The sequence below is a fragment of the Pleurodeles waltl genome, chromosome 10 (assembly GCF_031143425.1).
Source record: "Pleurodeles waltl isolate 20211129_DDA chromosome 10, aPleWal1.hap1.20221129, whole genome shotgun sequence".
Classification (NCBI taxonomy): Eukaryota; Metazoa; Chordata; class Amphibia; order Caudata; family Salamandridae; genus Pleurodeles; species Pleurodeles waltl.
In genome coordinates, this window is record NC_090449.1 from 865183144 (window position 1) to 865209952 (window position 26809).

At 39.9% G+C, this 26809-nt stretch overlaps 1 protein-coding gene across 1 annotated transcript in view; it reads right to left on the reverse strand.

Annotated features, from left to right (window-relative positions):
• The window catches only part of ITGA8 (integrin subunit alpha 8), a 550523-nt gene that overhangs the window by 302547 nt on the left and 221167 nt on the right, over nucleotides 1-26809 (reverse strand). Inside the window, exon 12 of the mRNA XM_069211593.1 lies at nucleotides 10849-11054. Within this exon, the coding sequence (XP_069067694.1) occupies nucleotides 10849-11054 (206 nt within the window). The remainder of the gene's footprint in view (nucleotides 1-10848; nucleotides 11055-26809) is intronic.

Consider the following 26809-nt stretch of genomic DNA (forward strand, 5'->3'; position numbering starts at 1 on the left):
TCATATGAGGGACAACCGTGTACAGTTCTTGCAGGGGGAGGCGATAAGCACCTCCACCTAGTATGGGCTTAGTTCCTGGCCACAGAGTGACAAAGGCACTCTCCCCATGTGGCCAGAAACTTCTCTGGTTGTGGCAGGCTGACAGTAACTGGTCAGCCTAGCACTAGGAGTTGCACTGGTATTCAGGGGGCATCTCTAAGATGCCCTCTGGGTGCATTTTACAATACATTCCACACTGGCATCAGTGTGCATTTATTGTGCTGAGAAGTTTGATACCAAACTTCCCAGATTTCAGTGTAGCCATTATGGAACTGTGGAGTTTGTGTTTCACAAACTCCCAGACCATATACTCTTATGGCTACCCTGCACTTACAATGTCCAAGGTTTTGCTTAGACACTGTCGGGCATAGTGCTCATGCACATATGCCCTCACCTGTGGTATAGTGCACCCTGCATTAGGGCTGTAAGGCCTGCTAGAGGGGTGTCTTATCTATGCCAGAGGCAGTGAGAGATTGGCATGGCACTCTGAGGGGAGTGCCATGTCGACTTAGTCATTTTCACCCCACCAGCACACACAAGCTCTGAGGCAGTGTGCATGTGCTGAGTGAGGGGTCCCTAGGGTGGTTTAATACATGCTGCAGTCCTTAGAGACCTTCCCTGGCATCAGGGCCCTTAGTACTAGGGGTACCAGTTACAAGGGACTTATCTGAGTGCCAGGGCTGTGCCAATTGTGGAAGCAAAGGTACAGTTTAGGGAAAGAACACTGGTGCTGGGGCCTGGTTAGCAGGGTCCCAGCACACTTTCAATCATAACTGGCATCAGCAAAAGGCAAAAAGTCAGGGGGTAACCATGCCAAGGAGACATTTCCTTGCAGATCCTCACTGTGAATCAATAACAAATGTGGAAGAATGTGTGTGGGGAAGGTGAGTGTAGGGACCAAAGGGAGTTAGGAACATGCAACGCTCTCTATCTCTACTGAGTTGTGTATTGCATCACAGTTATATTATATCCTCATCATCATCTTAAATGCTACACATCATAGTAGATAGGTAGGAAAAGTAAATATATACTTACCATGACAATGAAGTGACAAGTAATGTAGTGAACGCGCTATTATTTTAGCTCACAACTATTAACCTTGATATTGTGCAATACATCCACAAAATGCACTACAATGTACTATTAAAAAGGTGTGTCTTTATTCTGTGGTGACATTCGAGGATAATAGACTTCTAGGGACATCGCAATGTGGGATGATCAGAAAATGGGAAACGTTTCTTAGCTGTTGCTTTTGATAAAAAGCTAGAACTTGTTTCACATTTTGTAAATTTTTCAAGATACACTTAATAACCCTTTTCACAAACGGGCAGCGGCGGATCTGTGATAAGCACTTTGCACATTGTAGACTTATGAATAAATGAATAAAAATATATTAATAAAGCACAACTGCGACCTAAAAAAGGATTCTGGTGCTAGCCAATATCAAAACCCTTACACAACTGAAGCTGAGTTATTCAATAAGCAGGGAACAGCCAGGTCTTCAGAGTTTTCCTGAAAGTCATTAGATCTTGACAAGCTCTCAACGAAGGAGTTAAGGTATTCCAATATTGTGCTGCTTTAACTGAAAAAGCCTGGCCTCCGACTCTGATTATCTTGAACCATGGCACCCAGAGATTTGCTGTGGAAGAATGCAGGACTCTGATGGGTGCCTAAGCCTTAAATTTCCATTGATGAAACAGAGGACCCTTATGAAACTTATGAACTGCCCTGAACGTGAAACACATAGCCTTAAAAATGACTCTCTCAGGGACTGGAAGCCAGAGCACCTCAGGCAAAAGCTGGGAAGTTTAAAATAATCTGGGATGGGCTAAAGCTAATTTAACTGCAGCCGCCTGGATCCACACACGTCACTTCAGAGTGTGGCCCAGAGCACTTAGAAATACTGTAATGCAATAATCAAGGCAGCTCAAAATAGTACTGTAGACTGATGATGAATGAGACTCCAATGGAAAATAGGACAGGACATTTGCATGCCTAATAAAGGGGTAATCAACACACTAGTGACCATGCAGTGCATGAGAGTTGGTGTACAGGGCTGAGTCAGTGCATACAGGGATGATATTTGTCTCCAGTGTGTACCTAGACTTCCTCCATCATGAATAGTTGTGCTGACTCACTGCACAGATGAGCGTCTTTGTTTTGCACCAGCAATGTTGAAAGCACATACACCTAATTCATATTTTCTTTGAGATAATCCACGACTTTCAGAAAGCACAGATTGGAAATGGTGATCAGTGATTGCCTCTCTATGTTTCCAATCTTGGCTTTCTGCAGCTCATGCTTTCGCTTTGAGCAATTCATGCTGATTTTTGGTAGGTAGCAAAAGCTCAAGCAATAAATAATGATGCCTTTAAATTCTGTATTTAATTTGTCAGATTTGGCATCCTTCAAAGATAGAGGTCAAATGTCAGACTATGTCCTCTAACAAATTGCTGCTTATTTTTAAACATGGGGATCGGTGTTTACAAACTTCTGACACTGTAGTTAGAGAAAGAAAAGTAAACTGACTTATGTGACAATCTAGCTGGGGTACAGTGAGTGAAAGGAAAGGCTAAACGATATAATTTGTTTGTAACACCTCACAAAATTTAAATACCTGTAAATGAACTGTATGCATTCACCAGCTTAGAAAGCAAAAATGAAGCATATTTTTTGTAATTGTGCCGCTTGAAGGACATAAAGATGCAAAAAGATAAAAAAAATCTCAGGACACTTAGGGCCTGATTATGACCTGGGCAGATGGGATACTCGGTCACAAATATGACGGATATCTTGCCCACAGTTTTACAGTTCCATATGATATAATGGAACTTGTAATATGGAAGATGGGATACCCGTCACATTTGTGATGGAATATCCCATCCACCAGGGTCGTAATCAGGCCCTTAACTTGGTGATGCACAAATGATAAATATTCATTATAACGTGATTTCAACATACAAACATTTGGGTACAATACAGTTTTATCAGTAAAACTATATATCTGTGCCTATTTAGTGGTCATTTCAATGGAAAATGTACTGTCTGTAAATGACAATGCGCCACAATCTGATGCTTTACTTACAGTAAAGCCTCATGTCCCTTAAAGCTAGGTGGGTCACGAAGGTTTGTCATTCTAAAATTTGGGTTGTGGTTCTAAACTGTTTGAGAGGCACTGCTGTAGACACTGCAAATGCAAAAACAAAATAAAAAAGCATTTACAAAGCAGTGGGTCTCGCGTTTCCTCAAGTAAGAGCTATTTGCATCGCAAATTCCTAACTGGACTTTTCCTGCTACATAAATTGAATAAAAAAGTAAAACAGTTGACAAAGGTGTACCGTTTCAAAGTGGCACTGTTGCCATGAGCGTGAGCGCGAAGGAGAGACACAAAAGGAAAAATAAGTTTGTTTGCAGTCACAATTATCGGCAAACGTGCAATTATCCAAGTAACAGGGTCGATGGCCAAGGCAGTAACAAAACTGCCCTAAAGAAGGACAAAAGTAGAGCACCTCAGAGCATTATGGTAACTGCAGTCCTCAACACTGTTGATACTCACTGTCGCTGTAGTGTTTGCAGCCCCGTGTTGGATATTGCTGGACACGAAATTCCTGTTTAATTGGCACTCATCAGCAAGAGATGATCCAGTTTAGGATGCCTGCTAGACGATTTTGAGTACTGCAGGTTCTTTACAACGTCAGGCACAGGGGTACATCCCCAAGGTTCATCAAGCTAACAAATTTAACTTTTGGGGGAGGACAGCATGCATTAATGTTGCTCAGACATTAATATAAATGCAGTCCTCAAAAGTGTCGATGCTCACAATCACTCAAATGTTTGCAACTCAGTGTTGGCATAGTCAGTGCCGGATATAATTGGACACATGGTTTGTAATTAACAGCTGTCTGCAAAAACAATCCAATTTGGGGGTGCTCGGTATGCACCTTTTCTTATTACAGGTTCTGTTCCACTCCAGGAACACATGTATATCCCCAAGGTTCGTCAATCTAATAAATGTAAATAGTGGGAGAAAGCAGTACACCACCTGCCGGCCTGCACCAGTCCTCCAAAGGCATTATGGTAAATGCAGTCCTCAATAGTGGTAAAACTCACCGTCATTTACGTGTTGCTTAAAGGTGTTGAAGGTTTTGTGCTTCTTTGCTACTCGAAAGAAAGAATCCGAGGTGGGTGTGTTTTACAAGCTTCTTCTAGTATTGTAGCTGTTATTCCCCTCAAAGCGCAGTGGGGAGAGAAGCACACTGCCTGCTTCAGCCTTCCTCAGTGACAATTCTGCAAGGGACCCAGAATCACATCACCTGCACCTCCCTTGGTGTGCAGAGAACAACTCACACAACCTCAGCCAGGGAGTCTCTAGTTCTGGCTATTACTGCCAGAACGCATGAACATTTTTATACTTTATCAGTTGACCAGAACCAATGGTCACCTCCCTCAACACACTTGCTATTTCAACAGTTCGGCTGTAGGAAAACCCCTCCACATTAAGTGCCAGTCAGGAACCTGAAGACCATTCACCTTAGTCTAAGAAACGATTTTTGTTGAGTCCACTTTATGCTAAAACACATATCTTCCCATCAGACTTTGGGCCTGCCGCCTACCGAGAACAATGTGCTGTGATGGTAAGCACGTTAAACAATGACATTTTCTTCGCTTTTCCTGGCCTGCGCTTGCTGGTACTTTCTCAGTAGCAGCTCTGAAGCTCTGAGAGGGCTTTAAAGCCCCCCCATCCCGCAAAAATGATTGAATAAATACTTGCATTAGTATACACATTAATAAGCATGCAGGTAACAAGAAAGCAGATGGGTATCACAGAAAAATATGACAGCATACTGCATGAAAGGAACCATATGGCAAGGAACTCTTGATGGAGTGCCCCACAGACGCGCATGTTTATATGTAGAGTATTTTGTAGACCTTTTTATTCAGAGATTTCTGATAAATGTATAAGTGAATAAAAATATTATCCACTGGAGCCAAATGTGTCCACAGTGAACAAGGAAACACTGCAGGGTTTAAATACATACCTGTGATTCTCGGAGGCTCAGTTTCTAATTTTAATGCCAAACCAAACACAAAAAGTGATTTATGCTTTAATCATTCCTTCAGGAGACAAAGCAGTTATGCAATGCTTTGATCGCACAAAGTTGAACCGAGATATGCTACCACACGATGACGTTCCAAAACCGGCTACCCTGGCTGTAGTCAATTTCAGATGTGTTGGTGGTCCCTATCCACTTCCTGGTGTGCAGGTGTCCACTTCTAAAAGAAATGAAACACTTCCACAAGTGCCGCTAATGGGCACACTTGTCCGGAAGTGTCTGCAGTGAATTCAAGCCATGAATAAGTGTATAATTCGAGAATCCATCACCCTTCGGCACGTCGTATACACACCGAGTGTGTCAGTGTCTGGGTGTCAAAACCGCGCAGCACTTCTGTTTCAACTTTTTTGCAGCCGTCCCCATTAGCAAATGTTTAACTCACAGGTGCTTACAAGTCAGTTTACAGTGCCCATGACAAAAAATAGAGTCATCCATGAACGGATGGTTGTTTGAAGTAAGTCCTTACCGTTTTGGGGCCAATTGCAAGCAAGAACACTACCGATATTCAAAAAATAATTTGGGTTAAGGATGCAAAAATTAAAGCACTGCATTTTAATATCTTTCTGCAGCTGGTGTATTTCTCTAATATATTACTTTTAAAGGATACAATGGGGATTTCAGCGTCCTGAAACCTCATCTGGGGAGAGATGATCTTTCCTGCTGGCAAAAAGTGTTGTTGAGTTTAGGAACATAGGTAGAATGATAGAATAAAGCTTATTGCACCCAGAGTTGCACTTCTTCTACGTAAATGTATGTGTTGTGGGCGAGATTTGTTTTAGTGGTGAGGTTTCTGACCTTACAAGCTACAGGCATGAGTTTAAATCTCAATAGGTCTTACCCTTTGGCTTGGCTTTGCCACTGCTTTCTGTTGATGCTGTTCAGCATGACAAAATGAAAACAGCATAGGCAAAAAAGCGCAATGATATTTGCTTGTGTATGATGCATGGCCATGTACGTGTCATGGTGCTACAGCAGCCACAGCTCATGCTGTGATGGCTCACACGTGTACATGCCCATGCATGTATCATGACAAGGCAAGCAGTTTTTTTAGTTTTAACTTACTATTCCAAAATAGCGACCACTCTTATTGGAGTAGTAAGTGAAACAAAAATATAAAAAGTGTTCCATATTAAAAAAAAAAAAAAGAAAGGAGTTGTTTGCATCAAATCACCAACGAGCAATGGAGTAGCTAAGGGGAACAAGTTGAGCGGGATGATGAAGAGTAGGGTGACCACCTGGCACTAAGGAAAATTCTGGACAGAACTATAAAAAATTAAAGACAAAAAGTCAAATATCAGGACAAAAATTCAGGACGAAGGGCCAAAATTTAGGGCACAAATTCAAGAACAAAGGTTATTTTACAGACACACCCAAGAGAGGCCATTCCTCATTATGTTATCAGTGCATATATTTACTCTTTTTTAACATAGCACTATTTATTCACTGTGGTCTTTTTGTGATTGCCTCCTGGTATGCTACATTCAGGTGTCACATAACGTCTGTGTTCAGTAGTAAATTAATGCCCTTCCGCAACTCCACTCTGTGCTACTCTGCAACACTGCACTGAACGCCACTGCTCTCTATGCTAATACACTCTATGCTAGTGCACTTAACTCTGTAAGACTCAACTCTATACCCCTGCACTCTACATCAATACATTGTTCGTCACTCTAATCTACTCTGCACCACTGTACTCTATATGAACGCACTCTACACCACTTGACTCTATGCCATCACACTCAGTGCCAATCTACGCAACTCCACTCTACCCTGCACCTCTCCACTATACGCCACTTGACTCTACTGTGAAAGAATCCACTTTACGCCACTGCACTCTGTGCCACTGCATTCTATGCCACTCCACCCTACCCTGCACCTCTCCACTCTATGCCACTGCACTCTACTCTGAAACAATCTATTCTACCCCACTGCACTCTAAACCACTGCACTATACACCACTGCACCATACACCACTGCACTCTGACACTCTACTCTGTAACACTGCACTGGCTGCCAATATACTCTACAATACTCTATTCTGTACTACTGCATTCTGCACCAATACACTATATTCCACTGCAGTCTATACTACTATACTCTGCATAACTCCACTCTACACCACTGTGCTTTACAACACTATATTTTGCTCTGCACTGCACTACTCCACTCTGCACCACTCTACACCACTGTACTCTATGCCACTCAAGCCTACTCTGCACTCTATGCCACTGCACCAATCTACACTACTGCACTCTCTGCCACTCTATTGCATGCCTCTCTTCTCCACTGCACTCTATGCCACTCTACTCTGCCCCATCCCACTGTATGCCACTGCACTCTAGACAACTGCACTGCACACCACTGCCCTTTACTTTGCACCACTGCACTCTACGCCACTGCTCTCTGTACCACTCTACTCCACTCTACACCACCGCACTGACACACTACTCTGCAACATTGCTCTTTCCACCACTGTACTCTACACCACTCTACTCTGTACTACTGCATTCTACGTCAGTGCACTCTATGTGACTACACTCTATGCTATTCTACTCTGCATCACCCCAATCTATGCCACTGCACTCTACAGAACTATACACTGCTCTGCACTGCACCTCTATACACTACTTAACTCTGCACCACTCTATGCCACTGCACCACTCTACACTACTTCACTTTCTGCCACTCTATTGTATGGCACTCTTCTCCACTGCACTCTATGCCACTCTACTCTTCCCCAAGCCACTGGACTTTAAACAACTGCACTATATGCCACTGCCCTTTACTCTACACCACTGCACTCTGTACCACTCTAAACCACTGCAATGACACTCTACTCTGCAACATTGCAATCTCCGCCGCTGTACTCTACACCACTCCACTCTGTATTACTGCATTCTATGCCACTGCACTCTATGCCAGTGCACTCTGCATCACTCCACGCTATGTCACTGCACTCCACACCACTATACTCTACTCTGCACTGCACCACTCTACAATATTCCATTTTGCACAACTCTACGCCACTGCACTCTGCCACGTGAGTCTACTCTGCACTCTATGCCACTGCACCACTGTACACTACTGCACTCTCTGCCACTCTATGCCCCTCTACTCTGCCCCACACCACTCCATGCCACTCTAAACCACTGCACTCTAAACCACTGCATTCTATGCCAATAAAATTCAAACAACTGCACTGTACCCCACTGCACTCTACTCTGCACCACTGTGCTCTACGCCACTGCTCCTATGCCACTCTACTCCACTCTACACTACTATGCAATTAACCTTTAGCCATGCTAAACAGCAGCCACTCTGGTGGATAATATGGCTGAAACACATTGGCAAAGCCAATAACACTTGCGTATACCAGACCTATTGGCGTTGCCAATGTTTTTTTGTACTATGATTTACTGAGGTCCCTGAAAGAACTGTGAATGTGTAAGCCCTTATTTTAAACATGTATTTCACACAGCATAACATAATATAGACTGCTACAAAATGCACAAATACATTTTAGATAAATAAAAAAAGTCCTTCTAAAATACAGATTTGAAACATATACATTTTATATCCAGTGCTAAAAAAAATTATAACAGTCCATTAAAACCAAACACTCCACAGTTCTCCTTGGAATACCATTGCAGTACCTCTCTAAAAGAAAATATCTTCAGATGTCATCAGAAAGTTTCAAGTGATCCTTTTATTAAAGTCAATGCATGTTTCCAAGCCCCTTTGCATTTGCAGATTTACCTGTTGCTCACATTTGCATTTCTTTAGGGAAGGAGACACCCTGGCAAGTATGCCTTTTCTTACCTTTCTGACCCTCCCCACCTCAGTGCACCAGAGATTCCCTGCCTTTCAGTCCAGCTGGGAAACCTGATCTGTCCTAATTAAGTTTTCTCCTTTGGGCGAAAGGCTAAAATTACGGACAAATGATGTCCCTTAAGCCTTTCATCATTGACAACGGACGGCAGGGAAAAATTCCGGGCAGTCTGTGAGAATTACGGATGGGTGGTCACCCTAATGAAGAGGGTGGGAGAAGCAAAGGTCATGTCCGGGGGCGAGGGCAACATGGAGAGTGTGAGGTGGCAGAGGATAAGGAAGTTGCATTGGGAGGAGAAAGCAAGAAAACACATGCTGAAATCAAAAGAAAATTTTGCACTCTGGTGATATTATTCCATCTGGTGTTATTATTCCATCTGTAGCTTCACACAAGGGAGGGCTTTCCAGGTTATTTGAGCAAAAATTCCACTAATTCAACACTAATGTGGTCTGTAGAGTGCTCTGCTGCTCTTAGAAGCAAGGTCCATGCTTTAATGAATAGGTAAAATGAAATGAACATAAGATAAATAGGCAATCTGCAAATGAGGAACTTAGCAACAATCAGGTCATCCATTCCTTTTTAAAAAACTAGCAACAATCAGGAGTTTTTAATATCAATTTATTGTAATGAATGCAACTTTAGTTAAATGATGAAGTATGTTTATTTTTCGTAGCACAATGATTAGTTTCATTCCAAGGTAATTTTGTTAATGAAATTGCTTAGATAACTTGAGGAAAAACGAATTATTAAAGTATAATATAGACTTGGCTAAGACTGTACAATAGCCTTAAGGGTATGAAGATATTATTTAATTTCTCTTTGGTGCAATAACAGAGTCTACAACTCTACTCCAAATGTTGGGCCAAAAAGATGTCAGAGTTTTACATTTTCTGAGATATTGATTTCTAATTAAATTTTTTAGTTTAACAGATAGGAGCTTGTTTGAAAGATTTAAGAAGGATGCAACGAGGAAACGATTAATCCAGTCAAATGAGTCATTACTGCAAGGAAATGGAATTATAGGATAATTTAAGAACACCTTATTTGTTGTCCCTATCCCAGGCCCTTCTCCAGCAATGCTTAGGCAACCTGATGAGCATCATGTTCCACTCACACCATTTCTCAGTGATAGCAGGCCTGGTATCTTCTGAGTATGACACATCCGTGCCACAGCTCATGGTCTGAAAATCAGCTGATTTTAATTTTAGACACATTCAATCGTCAATCACTTTGGTGCGATATTTATTAAAAGGAAATTGTGTCGTTTCTGGTAGAAGTATAGAATAGTATTTATCCTTCAAATGATAACTGTGATGCATTCAAAGAGCTAAGCATATGGCTATATATCAGAATATCAAGAAGAAAAATATTGAGTATGAAAATCCTGTGTCAATACACCTGTTTAACTGATGCTCTGTTGGTGGATCCAAGTCACATTTTCTGCTCAAGACATATAAATATTTTCTATTAAAACATGGATTTGGATGATCACACTTGACAAAATTAGTATAACTTATGCATATAGTCTCCCAATGGTGGCCTTTTTGCATCACTCATATGTGAAGCAGTTGAAAAGCTCACTGATGTTAATGTAAACATAAAGCAGGTTAGATGGGAGTTTCTTTCTCCAGTTCATCCCATGGGAATAGGGCTGCAAGACTCCTCCAGACTGTGCTCAGGAGTTTCAGCCCAAACACACTATTGATACTCATTGCTTAAGCTTACACCCATCCAGTTAGTATTAGTCTACATGATGCCTAAACTTAATTCACCTACATATTGAATGAAGCCTGATACATATTTCCATGCCTAGCCTCTTGATGATTAACAGCAGCCAATATTTCTTATGCTCGTCTGTGAACTTACCATTGTATCCATCTTGATCAAGATCCCCGAGATGGGCAATAGAACTGCCAAACCTTCCAAAGATATCTGTGCCTTTGAACACTTGAGCGTCTTGAAAATAGAAGGCCGTTTCCTGCAAGTATAGGTAGAGCCGCCCTACTTCCTTCGGTGTGCTCTCAAATTCTCGATCCATGAAGAGAGGGGCACCAACAAGCACATCATCTAGCCTGAAATTAGATGTAAGATGCTACTTTGAGTGTATTTGATGGGTATCTTACATTTATTATGTCCACTGAACATTTCAGGTGAAAGGCAAAACATACTAGATTGTTCCCCACAATTATTTTCACAAATTGTGAAATTTGTTTGTTAAGATTCACTAATTCTAATTTCATATTACATGCACTGCAATGGCAATCAGCTCACGGCCGGTTCTAGGGAGGTGTGACTGGTGCAGCTGCACTAGGCGCTGTCTGGTGGGGGAGAGAGGGGGGAGCCATGTTTAGAAATAACACAGCTTTGAAAGCACCTGCTGCAGAGTTCCTTGTGCTTATGGTGCTTTATTGGCAACAATAAAAATGTCAAGTTATCCTGATGCTTAATGTTCATGGTGAAGAGATATTTGTCTTGTGGCAGTGTCCACTCATGCTAAAATAGCGCAGAGGGTTAAGATGCCTGCTGCATAGAATCTTTACCACGCAAATCACCGAACTGCCATTTTATGAGGCTAGCTCAATAGGTTGCTGCTTTTGTCACAGAGATCCTTTTATTACTTGCAGTCCATAAGTTACAACCCTAATATAGCACAGTGAGCTATGAGCTATCAAAGAACTGCATGCAAACTGCATGGTATAGGTTACCACCCTGCCAAATACTTCAGTACTAATGTTTTTCCCCAGTCTTTAATTATCCTAATGTTGCTAAAAGGGTTCATCTAGTTAGTAAAGCTAACCACTGTGGAACATTTTAAATCCTGTGCTTCTCCAGACCAAACATTCTTAAAATATACTGCCTACTCGTATTTGTGCTCTGACACTCTATAGTGGTATGGTAGCATTATATAACAAATGTAATGCTGGTGAGAACGAGCCTATGGAGAGATGAGGGGTACTGGTGGAGTGTGGTAGTGAGGGAATTCATGAAGAATGTGTTTTCTGGGAAGGAGGGCAGCACAGATTGTAGCACTGTGTGACACCAGCACTAAAGCCAGCTTTGAATCAGGTACAATCATCATGTGATTCTTTTTCATCTACCAAGGATTATCAATATATTTCTATTACCGCATGTTCTATTCAGTTTTGATCTAGCCAATGTGAGGTATTTGTTAAATCTTAATTTTAACAAAGTCAGGGGTTCGGATCACTGTAAACCAACCTCTCCCTAGTTCTGTGCCAGCTGATGTATCTACCAATCTTTGGAAAACTATAAGCAGCCATGTAGTCACTATGGGGAAATTTCTCTAGCCACAAATATACAGCCTACCACCAGTTATTCTATGAAGTATCAAGCTAATAATTACTACAAAGAAGATTAAAACTATACAAAAAACCTTGAAAATGGAACATACTTGTATGAGTAAAAAAAAGAAGCCTTTGATGACCTAATTCTATTTTATTTATTTATATATACACAACCGGGTTGGAGAACTGATATTCCCATACATATTTATACAATTTATTTTTCACTTTACTTTTGATATGTTCATTCAAACAGAATTTATCCTTCTCCCTTTTGCTCATCCTTCAGCTTTCTCACCATGTACAAACAATATTATTAACCATGACAAAATGTCTATGTACACAATCTACTGATGTAAACTAATAAAAGTAAATTTGATGCTATGCTGCTTTGAAAAATGTCTGCAGATTGGCATAATAGCACACATTTCAGATTCCGATTTTTAGATGTCAGGTAAGTCATGAAATGTGGGAAATCTAGACATAAAGCAATGTAATGTGGGCATGATGCCTCAATTATTACCAACATGTACCTTCGTTTACACTGGTTACATTCAGTGGCTCACCCCGTTCATCCTCATGTTCTGAATATATTTACTTCACAATCTTTATTTTGTCCTAACTTTGCATTGTATGCTTATTCACAAATTAAAATGACCATTACTTTGTCATTTTCACTTTGTCCTGTCTTTACTTTGCCCCTTATGCCTAATGCAAAACTTCAATACAATGCAAATATTTTTCTAACATTTATTTTAAAGATAATTTACATTAAACTTCAATAATACTTACCTAAATTGATAAATGGAAATAAACTGTATTTTTGTAAATTAGTAAAATAATAGGAAATTATATTCTAAAACAATCGCAGCCCTAACTTAAATGAATTTAATCAATGTGAACACTTTTATTATAGTGATTTCATATTAACCACAACTCTATGTTCAACTAATTTAATTAAACACTTAATAACCTATTAATTATCCATGTTTCAGACCAATTAAATAATACATTTTAAATAATGAAATCAAAGTAAAGTCGTTTAAATATAAATTGTTATGCTACCTCCAACCTTATATTTTAATAGATTTATTTGAATTCATTTTATTCCAATGATTTAATAATCTGCCTAATCCCAATTGTAGATTAATAATTTATTTAAACTTAAATATATATGATCTAATAAGCAACATTATTCTAACACAGACTCTGAAACTATATTTTTAACTCTAGCCCTAAATGTAAATGTAATAAAAGTTCAATATTATACATGATTTATTAATAGGTTTGCTATCTGTAATATTAAATATAATGTAAGCTGCTCTATATTCTTGCTACTTTTAATGAAGTACTAGTGTAACTCAGTTTATACAGGCAAAGTAAGTGTACTGTCTATGTAATTGCACAGAACTAAATGCCAAATAAAGTAAAGGGATGAAGCAAAGACAAACATCCATTATTCTTTCTAGGGGTGCTTTCAAGTTTATAGCTGATGGTTCAAAAAGACACAAAGATCTTTATTCTCAGAAAGGTGGTGCATCTATTCCCCCCATTTGTCAGTCTCAAACACCACAATTACAAATTTCATGGGCAATACGTCTCAATCTTAAGGACGTGGTGTGGTCTTTTTTTCTAACACTGTACATCAGTCCGGTGTCAGTTTGCACACTGAAAGTCTGTACAAGCCACAACAATTCAGGTGCATTTTATGTTATACTGCGCTTTGCACAATTCCACCTCAGGAGCAAAACCTCTGCTCAGCACAGCTAGCGATTAGGTCTCACAATGCAATAAAGTGGTTCTTGTGCTGTGATGCGAAGCCCTGGGCAAATAGCATTTCCCGTATAGTTAAAAACACCTAGCACTTCAATTGAAGTGGAGAGACCTTGGGGGGAATTCACAAAGATGATGTAAATTTGCACCAATAAAATAACTCATAAATATGAGTGTAGATTTAACACGTTTTGGAATTCACAAGGATTTCCTTTTCTCCTTTCTGGAAAACTAAACCGGGCATAGGTTCCCAGACGTACGACTGCGAGTAGCATGTACATCGCCAGTGGTGGCAAGCACTATATAAATGCAGTAGCAATATGGTGCCATTACAGTCTGAGAAATTGAACCTTTCCTTTTTTTGTCCACAAGCAAAACAATTCCCCCTTGTACATGTTTGAAGGTAACACAGTCCTCTCCATATCCTGCGAGGGGAAATCTCGGTTTGCTACCATACATTTTTTATCATTTCTAGGTAAGTGAGGTTCGGTGGAGGTTTGTGAACAACCACATGTATACAATGTTCTGGGTGTTAAAATAAATACGAGGCTAACCATTCTTTCCTTGTTCACTTCCCACCCTGTACCTGGCAATTACGACTATGCATTTGATGGCATCTGTGGCAGAGAAATGTGCAGTAAAAAACTCATTTACGTTTGCCTGGATTCCTTTTGTGATTTACTAGCATATGCGTAAATTACAGCATTTTTAAGCTTGGATATTTCAAGCATGCTCTATTTTTGTTCTACTATGAATAGTAAACGTTAGCACAATATTCAGAAGTATAACATGACATAGTATATATATGTAGACACCTTTCTGCCAGCATAAAGGCAAACTCTGACCAACTCTACTGTTAACTGGTGCTGAATAAAAGAAGGCTGCTGAGTCTGCCATCTGTCAAAGAGATTATTTGTGGTACTTTGGTAATGTAATCATGTCTCCCTGCACATGCGAACCGCCTGCAGTAATCACAGACGGCTTTATTGGTCCTTATTAAGTCTGTCCTTTTGATGTATGAGTGGAGCAGGCCTCGAAAGTACATGTTTACTTGTTAAAGAGAACTATTATCTATGGAAGCCTACACTTTTTTACCGACTTAAGAAACTGTTTTCTACATTCAGCTCCTGCGCCTTCTCCAAGGGCTGAGTGGTCAGTCTACAGCAAAGTCTGTGCTGTTATGTTAGTGGTAACCTAAATAACTAGCCACTGCCTTTTCCCCGACGTGTGGTAACATTTTGTACAACAAAGTTTTAAACTGCCATAAAATAAGACATGCAGCTGATGGAATGCTCTCAGTGGGAACGTTAATTTCTAATTCATAGACTTTGAAAGTGATCACTTCTCTCCAGTCTTTCTTCAATGTTTAGGCAAACGCTCACTCGGATATCTGCAATTCACATTAGCAGAAGACGATGATCTCTCTTGGCAGGACTACTGCCCGATACAAGGGAAAGGAGAGGCAAATGAAAACATTCACGCTGGAAGCAGTAGCTTATATATTTTTTGTTGTCGCCCAACATAGCTTTCACCATTTTCGTTAATGAACATGGGCCCATTTCTGAATTTGAATGAAGGCCACAGAACAAAGTCCCATCCTAAAGCGTAGACAGCATTCGGAAACAGCTGCAATAAAAATTATCTGACATTGGATATGTAGTTACGGCACTGCAGTGCTGTCCACGGTGGTCAATATGAGTGGAAAGTTATCATACATGTCCCAAAGCAAGCTGCGTGCTTATACATAATGGTAACTTTAACAACAGAAATCCATCTAACACTCCAAGAATCTGGAACCGGCTTTCATTTTCAGTTTATTTTGTTTGCATTTTTTATTTCTATTTTTGGAATAACATATTGTCTTCCTAAAATTCTACAAAAATATCAAAACGTGCCGGTACCACATACTTAATCAACTGATCAAGAACCTATTCAAAATAAAATTCAGTTAGTATACCGTGGACTCAAAATACAAAGTATAACTTGAATACATTAGTTTCGAGTTCAGCGTTAAATCTAGCATAGAATTCAAACAGGTGTTTCCACCCAAATCCGGGTTATTAGGCTGTCAGTAAATATACGCATCTAGATCCTTCCACCACAAATACCTCAAAATATATCTTTGAGGAATTTGAGGAATTTGTGTGAGGGAAAGATGTCCATAATACGGAAAGTCTGCAAAAATCAAGTGCAATTAATCCATATAAGCATGTCATTCTCCAATTTCACCTTTAACCTCATCTCAGAATAGAGTGGTCAAATTGCCTGAAGAAACCACAATAATGGATTAATAGATTTACTATGGAACAATTTTACTTCACAACATACCCAGCAAAGTTAGAATGAGAGCCTGGGTTTGCCTGTAGTGGGCCAGAGAGAGATTTACACTGCTATCATGTCAGTTTACTTAGGAACCCTAACACTGAACATAAGCCAGCTGTAACATCTGAATTAAGTTCAAAATCAATACTTTTGAAAGCTTACTGATAGTGTGACTATATGTGAAAATATTGATCCAAAATCATAAGCAACCGATACAGAATGTTTAGAGCTAGAAAGCCAATCAGAATGCTCTTTTTTGAGCTGTAACTGCAAGATACAAAAATATGTGTCAACCCGAATAATCCTTTGGACTATGTTAACTAATTAATATATAGATATGTATATAAATGGTTCCCTTTTGGGAATTGATTTATCCTATAGGTAGTGTGGCACAATAAAGTATGGGTGATTATTTGTGAGCTATTTAGAACATCCATTTGTAACATTAATTGCTAACATTTTCGCCCTCTATGTCCTGAAAATGCATTTGTCGTTTGTCATGAAAAAAAATAATTTGGAATCATAGCTGGAAATATTGTTGACAACACGAAGCACACAATTTTTTGAAAACATTGATTGTTACTCTGTTTTATAGATATAATAGCCATAGTTTACAATAAAGTGCAGGTACCTAAAGTACAGTGATTCCACAAGATCTTACAATGACATAATCCATTTTAACCATTTACAGGGGGCGTATGCACGTTTATCAAGTATCCATAAATATACCCTGAGGTAGTTCAATACATCTGATCCAAGGGAGAGTAGGTAACAGTCATACATGAAAATAGGTTATGGTATGCTTAATCAGAGTCAACCTATATCATTTGTTTCATTTGTTTAATTTATTATCATTTGGAGGGGACGTGGAAGGTTTGCTTTGATTTTTAATCACTTTCATAATGGGTGTAGGCATCATTATCCCTCAATTCTCTATTTACTCCTCGGAGTTCTTTATTTTATCACATTTTGCCATTCCACTAACTTTCACTTTCTTAAGCTTTGCATTTTTTTGTGTAACTCTGACTCAGTTTCCTAACTTTTTGCCATTTCGTTTTGTTTATAGTATTTATGGTATTCATTGTTTACATTACATTTTCTATACCTAAATAAGACCCGGGCAAAATTTCTGTTAAGCTATTGTAATGTGAGGTACTATTGGTATTTATGAACTACATCTGTCGCACAAAATGTCATAAATGATATATTGTGCCATATTTTGCAATTACGTACTATTCAAGCCAAAATATTAGCAGGAGTTGAAGGTGTGTAAGACGAGACTGTCAGTAATTCCTGTTTGCAGCACTTGTATTTTCTTCTTTTTTAGCACAAAATACACCAGAACATTCATAATGGACACAGGTCCCATTTTGCGGTAAAATATAACAGTGTATTTCATGTAATTATGCAGAAGTTTTCTGAACTTTCCAGAAATTTCACATAATAACCCAAATGCAAATGACATGAATTCCACACACTCCTGAACTAACTGTGTTCCATACTGATGGATTTGAATAACAGTCAACATATTAACTGAAAGATAAATATGGTAAGGGAATATAGATTGTCGTACAGATCTGCAAAACATCACTAAAGGTAATTAGACAAATTTTTGAGTTCAAAATATCAGAAAACAAAAAAGTCAGAACAAAAATATTGCGATGCAAAAATATCATTGTCAAGAATATCAGTTCTTTGGGTAAGTATTATCATTTTTAAGAATATCATTGTTTTTAATGTTATTTTCTGTAATATAGTTGCAAAAATACGTTTTTGTATTATCATTTGTAATTGTATGCCATTTAGAATGTGTTGTGTAATTGTTAATAGTAAGATATGGTGTTGAAATAGGTTGCTGGATTTGTAGAAGGATAGGATGGGAAGTTAAGTAATAATTAATTAACAATTCATTATTAATTACTTAGTTAATTGGTTATTAATTATTTAAATTGTTTAATGCTGATTTATTTTATATTTTAGGTGCATGCTGCTGAATTGGTAGGGGTATAGGGTGGAAATTGAATTAAGTAATGATTAATTAACAATTAATTATTAATTAAACATTTACTTGAGTATTAATCATACATTGCTTAATACCGATATATCTGAGGTGTGGGCAGTAGGTTAGTAGGGATATAGGATGGAAAGTCACATAAAATTAAATGTAATTTAATATTTTTTTGCATTATTTGTTATTTGATTACTAACTATGTAAGATAATTATGTTACTAATAGTTCTGTAACTGTTCTGCTCTGTTATTTATTTTCCTACGCATTCTAGTACTTGTATGTGTATAACATGTATTTTTAAATATTATGTTTTACTTTTTTCAGATGAGGTGGTTGGGAAGTGAGTAAATACATATATGTTTTATAATTTATACTTATATGTAATTTTGAATTGGTAATTAATTATGCATATTTTTCAACAATGTATACGTTTGTTTACCATTTGTAGTGTATTTTATGGTAAGTGTATGTGAAAGTTTGTTTGTGCAATATTACAATGTTTGCTATTTGAATTGATTTTATGTATTAATTGAAATTTGACATATATTACTAATTAATTTATCTTATTTATGGGTCTTTAGGTAAGTTAAATGATTATTTGTTATTTGAATTTTCCTTACTTTTCTATTTACATAGTTTTTTTTTTTAAATACATTTATATATTAATGTTAATTAATAATGTTTATATTAAGAGTTTATTATTTTTCTACATTAATGGGGTTATTCATAGAAGTAATGCATTGACGTGAAGTACATTCCTTACTGTTGCTTAGACTTGGTAGAAAAAGGAAAATAAACCCCTCCAAAATTCAACACTTTCCCTACTTGTCTGCTGACTGTAGAAGGTCTAGTAAATCTAACCCCTCCATATCCAATGTTTTCCCTACTGTTGTGCTGACTGGAATAGGAATAGTAAATTTAACCAATATGAAGTCCAACGCTTTCTCCCCTTTTACACTGTTTTGAGTGGGAATAGTATATGTAACCCCTCCGACGTTCAATACTTTACAAACTGTTGTGCTGACTGGTAGCAATAGATAAATCTAACCCCTCTGAAGTTTAACACTTAGCCTACTGTTGCTCAGTCTATAGTGGGAATAGTAAATGTAACCCCTCTAAAGACCAATACTTTCCCTACTGTTGCCCAGACTGGAGTAGGAATAGTAAAACTAACCCCTCCAAAGTTCAACACTTTCCTTACTGTTGCATAAACTGGAGTAAGAATAGTATATCTAATACACTCAGGCTCCAAAACTTCTCCTATTGGTGGTTAAATATATTTTATAATATTATTTTTTTAATGTATTTTATATTATTTATTTTTACATCGTTTTTAATGTTTATAGCATTTTTATGTTTTTTGGGATGTAAATGTTTGCTATATTTTCATCGGCTAAATAATTAATATATTTTGTAACTGTATTACTTATATGTCATAGAAAGTGGATTTGGTGAACAACCTGTGGTATGAATGGATGCCATCTTAAACCCAGTCCACTTTCTATGACTTTGGACTAGACAGTGGTATAGGTTGCGCCCCACTGCATGGATTACTGTGGATTTTACAACTGGTGTGCTCCACTGCTACAATGCTCTACTTCCCTAGGATCAGGATTTAGTTTAGGAGCAGATAGTTTGTGACATTATTTTGAACCCTTGATATGGGACTTTCTGGACTGTGTGGCTGCGAGCGTTAGGGCACAGCATACTTCATGGGACAGACTCTTCAACTAATATGGAGGCAGCTGTGAGCATGTTGGGATCATGGACACATGCGGGGACAGTCTGTGAGGGTTGGAGAAAGCATGGGGGCTCCTTCTCTGGGAGGCAACAGGGTAGGCTTGCTGTCACGTTTCTGTGTCTCCCAGTGAAGCTATTTTTCTGCTGAGTGCAAGACATGTGGATTTGCCTGTCCACACCATATACTGATGAAAAGCAGTAGGAGAAACCTGACCTCTTGGACAGGGGGTCTCACTACAATGATAAGGACATCCAAAGACAGTTTTCTGGAACACTGAACTTGCTTTTCAGGGATAGTGACTGATAATTATTATGTAATTACACCATATAGATGTTATTCTTACCTATCCAGCGGGTTTACAACAATTATATGTACAATAATGGCTTTTTTGCATGTAGTATTTTGGGAGAGTCGGTCTCCCTCTGTCACCAGCACCAGAAGTTGGAGTGCAGTGCTAACCTGTGACTGCATTGCATATTGATACTTTCAAGCAGCGGCACAGGAAACTTTGTAACGACAGAAAGCTCCAGACGGAACAAGCACACCATCACTGTTTATTTCCAACCTGTTTGGCGTGAATTACCCATGTAACCAAACCCGGACTTTTGTGACTATAATAGTGATAGACTTATGTGTTGTCAGCAGGAGCATGCCAACCTTGAGACAACTTGTACATGGTGTTCTATACTCTGATACCAGACCTGAAATGCTTGCTGAATGGGTAGGAAACAACATGCAGTGTTCTAAAAAAAGATGTTGATCCTAATTAAGTATTCAGAAATGGATGTCAATGAGTTATTAAAATCAATACGAAAAGTGGAAGACAAAATTCAATGATGGCACAAAAAGAAGAAAGTGAGAAATTGAGGAAATATATGAAAAGTAAACTTGATAAACATGAGACAGAAATTGAAGCACGCAAAAAAAAGTTCATCAGGGATAAATGTGATCATGCCAATGGGACTAGCTAAACCTCTGCTAAATGTATTGATGCTTTAAGAAAATGATATACATAAGACCGTAAAGTAAAGTTCTCACCATCCAATGAGCAAATATCAGTGATAACAAAAGCACATCAGTAAAACCACTGTTTTAGAGGAAAGACAACTTATGTACATTGACCAGAGAACATCAAATGGAAGGGGCTAAGGATGCAGTAGAAGCACAGGTGAACAAACAAGCAAACAAAGAAACACTGAAAATACAGAGGCGAGGTCAAGAAAAAAATACCTAGTCTGCAGTTGTCAGAGAACTTGAATATGGCTATATATACAGAAGAGGACCCAGTGGCTTATCAAACTACCAACTTACCAACGTTAAGACAAAACTACTGACTAAAGGATTGCCCCAAGGTAACTATAGTTCGCACCCCAGCCATGCACAGTTTTTTCTTCAATCATGCAACTGCTAATGTTTCATTTATACTTTTAATGATGTCATAGAAGTTGTCATGAGTGCTGTAATATCTGAGGTAATTAGTAGTGCATAGCGAGGGCGTGAGTTATAGTTACCTTAGGGCGTGAGATATAGTAACTTCAAATAACTCTAACTAGAACTGCTGATTTCTATGGTTTTGTACGAGTAAATTCAGAATCTAACTATAACGTCTCTGTAACCTTTGTTTTTTTAATTGAATTTCCATGTTTTTTAAAAATTCTATTTCCCTTATTATATTGCCCCTGTAACCTTTGTTTTTTTCAGTGAATTCCGATGTTTTAAAAAAATTCTATTTCCTAATTATATTGTCCCTGTAGCCTTTGTTTTTTCAGTACATTTCTGTGGTTCCTTTAAGCTAAAGTAATTTTAATTCGAAAACGTTAGTCCAACCACCACTGCTCATGGACTTTGGCCATGCATGGTGGGGGTTAGCCGACCCTCATAACTACCTAACCCCCCACCACGCACGCACTGCTCCCGCCAAGCAAAAACTAACAGAACTCCGGTTTCTGACAGCAGGATCTGTCAAACAGGCCCCACCGTCCGAAAGCGGAGATTTCATCTGTCTTCCTTGCATGCAGATGTGCGTGCTGGGAAGACAGATATAAACATTGCTCCAGCAAGCGGGGAGCTGCTATTAAAAACAGCTCCTTGCTTGCTGGAGCAATGACAGCTCACGCAGAAGGCAGGAGCAGGCTTGGACCACGGGGGAGGCCTTGAGGGTCCCCTTCAGTCCCAGATAGCCCATGAAGAACACAAAATGAAAAACAAATATTTAAAAACCTATGGCCTAATGGTCAAGGTCTCAGACCCTCACACTGGAAGTTGAGGGTTCTGTTCCAGGCGTGTCCATGATCATTTCCCTCTTTTAATTTTTTTTAAACTTCAAATGTTAAAGGCTCATACTGAAAGGTGATCTCACTCTTTTTAGTTGACAAATACATTTTTCTTTTCAATTTGTCCAGAAATATCTCACTCTAAGTATATCATCCATCAAAGCCTCAAAAACTCTCTAGCTCTCTCTCCCTCTCTTTTTCTTTCAATCTCTCTCTCCCACTCACACACCCACTCAGACCCATACGCACCCTCTCACAGACCCACTCAGACACTCACACATCCCTCACAGACCTACTTAGACCCTCCTGCTCCCACTCACGCACTTATGCACCACTCATAGACCTACTCAGACATTTACGCACCCACTCACAGACCCACTCAGACCCTTGTGTATCCCCTCACAGACCTGCGCAGACACTTATGCACCCACTAAGACACTGATGCACGCCCTTTCATACCCAGACAGAGACTCTCACAGAAACTCTCACCCCCAGATACATCCTCTTACACCAGTTCTCACACCCAGAGATACAAGCTGCAGCCAACTCCTGCACTCATGGCTAAAGGGGCGTGTGCAGAGTAGGGTTGGGTGGTAAGGGGGCATAACTCTAATTTGCTACTTTAAACTGTATATATATATATATATATCATATATAGAGAGAGATATTTATCTTTGTATACATATATATATAAATAATAATTCATTAATTTGTATGTTTCTGGATGATGATAGTGTCAACAGAATTTCATTTTTTAAACATTTTTATACTTACTATTATAAGTAAAGGAATACACTATTGTGGTAAACTATATTTTTGACATGATATTTTTGCTAACAATATTTTTACCACAATATTGTGTCAGTGATCCATCACTAAAGATTTTAAGAAATTGACTTTTTGCTGCCCTTTAAATTTAATTCCCATTGATTGATGTTCAAAAGATTTGACACACTAACAGAAAACTAAACATGCTAAACGTTTTCAAAATGTCATGCAGATTTGGGAAATATAAATATATAATATATATATGCATGTGTGTATATACATATATATACATATATATATATATATTCACACACACATACATTTCTGTATCCATATATATATATATAAATATATATATATATATATATTTAAAGACACACAAATTCATATATTCTTTATAATATTTTATATATTTATCAATTGATTACACAGTGGTGGTACATATTATTTTTATTTTACAGTGGTGGTTGTTTTAGTTAACACTCAGGGCCTCATTATGACCCTGGCAAATTTTGCGCCGGTCAGACTGCCACATCATGACCATGGCGAAAGCACCACGGTCAGACCGTCGGCACCACCAGGTTCTCTCCACCGTAGGGGCTGTTGGTGCTGGGGGTCCTAATCAGCCAGGGCAGCGCCCTGGGGATTACAACCCTGTAGGAGGCTGGACTGGCTTGTAGTGAGTACCAAGGGGTACTTACACCTTGCACCAGGCCCAGTTATCCCTTATTAGTGTATAGGGTGTCTAGCAGCATAGGCTGATAGATAATGGTAGCTTAGCAGAGCAGCTTAGGCTGAACTAGGAGACGAGTGAAGCTCCTACAGTACCACAAGTGTCATATGCACAATATCATAAGAAAACACAATACACAGATATACTAAAAATAAAGGTACTTTATTTTTATGACAATATGCCAAAGTATCTCAGAGTGTACCCTCAGTATGAGGATAGCAAATATACACAAGATATATGTACACAATACCAAAATATGCAGTAATAGTATTAGAAAACAGTGCAAACAATGTATAGTTACAATAGGATGCAATGGAGACACATAGGGATAGGGGCAACACAAACCATATACTCCAAAAGTGGAATGCAAACCACGAATGGACCCCAAACCTATGTGACCTTGTAGAGGGTCGCTGGGACTATTAGAAAATAGTAAGGGTTAGAAAAATAGCCCACCCCAAGACCCTGAAAAGTGAGTGCAAAGTGCACTAAAGTTCCCCAAAGGACATAGAAGTCGTGATAGGGGAATTCTGCAGGAAAGACACAAATCAGCAATGCAACAATGATGGATTTCCAAACGAGGGTACCTGTGGAACAAGGGGACCAAGTCCAAAAGTCACAAGCAAGTCGGAGATGGGCAGATGCCCAGGAAATGCCAGCTGTGGGTGCAAAGAAGCTGCTACTGGACAGTAGAAGCTGGAGATTCTGCAGGAACGACAAGGGTTAGGAACTTCCCCTTTGGAGGACGGATCTCCCACGCCGTGGAAAGTCGTGCAGAAGTGATTTCCTGAAGAAAGACCGCCAACAAGCCTTGCTAGCTGCAAATCGTGCGGTAAGGGTTTTTGGATGCTGCTGTGGCCCAAGAGAGACCAGGATGTCGCCAATTGCGTCTGGGGACAGAGGGGGCGTCGAGTAAGAAAAGGAGCCCTCTCAGCAGCAGGCAGCACCCACAGAAGTGCCAGAAACAGGCACTACAAGGATGCGTGAAATGGTGCTCACCCAAAGTCGCACAAAGGAGTCCCATGTCGCCGGAGGACAACTTAGGAGGTCGTGCAATGCAGGTTAGAGTGACGTGGACCCAGGCTGGACTGTGCACAAAGGATTTCCACCGGAAGTGCATGGAGGCCGGAGTAGCTGCAAAAGTTGCAGTTCCCAGCAATGCAGTCTGGCGTGGGGAGGCAAGGACTTACCTCCACCAAACTTGGACTGAAGAGTCACTGGACTGTGGGAGTCACTTGGACAGAGTTGCTGGATTCAAGGGACCTCGCTCGTCATGCTGAGAGGAGACCCAGGGAACTGGTGATGCAGTTCTTTGGTGCCTGCGGTTGCAGGGGGACGATTCCGTCGACCCACAGGAGATTTCTTCGGAGCTTCTAGTGCAGAGAGGAGGCAGACTACCCCCACAGCATGCACCACCAGGAAAACAGTTGAGAAGGCGGCAGGATCAGCGTTACAGAGTTGCAGTAGTCGTCTTTGCTACTTTGTTGCAGTTTTGCAGGCTTCCAGCGCGGTCAGCAGTCGATTCCTTAGCAGAAGGTGAAGAGAGAGATGCAGAGGAACTCGGATGAGCTCTTGCATTCGTTATCTAAGGAATCCCAAGAGACAGAGACCCTAAATAGCCAGAAAAGAGGGTTTGGCTACCTAGGAGAGAGGATAGGCTAACAACACCTGAAGGAGCCTATCAGAAGGAGTCTCTGACGTCACCTGATGGCACTGGCCACTCAGAGCAGTCCAGTGTGCCAGCAGCACCTCTGTTTCCAAGATGGCAGAGGTCTAGAGCACACTGGAGGAGCTCTGGACACCTCCCAGGGGAGGTGCAGGTCAGGGGAGTGGTCACGCCCCTTTCCTTTGTCCAGTTTCGCGCCAGAGCAGGGCTAAGGGGTCCCTGAACCGGTGTAGACTGGCTTATGCAGAAATGGGCACCATGTGTGCCCATGAAAGCATTTCCAGAGGCTGGGGGAGGCTACTCCTCCCCTGCCTTCACACCATTTTCCAAAGGGAGAGGGTGTAACACCCTCTCTCAGAGGAAGTCCTTTGTTCTGCCATCCTGGGCCAGGCCTGGCTGGACCCCAGGAGGGCAGAAGCCTGTCTGAGGGGTTGGCAGCAGCAGCAGCTGCAGTGAAACCCCGGGAAAGGCAGTTTGGCAGTACCAGGGTCTGTGCTACAGACCACTGGGATCATGGGATTGTGCCAACTATGCCAGGATGGCATAGAGGGGGCAATTCCATGATCATAGACATGTTACATGGCCATATTCGGAGTTACCATTGTGAAGCTACATATAGGTAGTGACCTATATGTAGTGCACGCGTGTAATGGTGTCCCCGCACTCACAAAGTCCGGGGAATTGGCCCTGAACAATGTGGGGGCACCTTGGCTAGTGCCAGGGTGCCCTCACACTAAGTAACTTTGCACCTAACCTTTACCAGGTAAAGGTTAGACATATAGGTGACTTATAAGTCACTTAAGTGCAGTGTAAAATGGCTGTAAAATAACGTGGACGTTATTTCACTCAGGCTGCAGTGGCAGGCCTGTGTAAGAATTGTCAGAGCTCCCTATGGGTGGCAAAAGAAATGCTGCAGCCCATAGGGATCTCCTGGAACCCCAATACCCTGGTTACCTCAGTACCATATACTAGGGAATTATAAGGGTGTTCCAGTAAGCCAATGGAAATTGGTAAAATTGGTCACTAGCCTGTTAGTGACAATTTGAAAGAAATGAGAGAGCATAACCACTGAGGTTCTGGTTAGCAGAGCCTCAGTGAGACAGTTAGTCACTACACAGGTAACACATTCAGGCATACTTATGAGCACTGGGGTCCTGGCTGGCAGGGTCCCAGTGACACATACAACTAAAACAACATATATACAGTGAAAAATGGGGGTAACATGCCAGGCAAGATGGT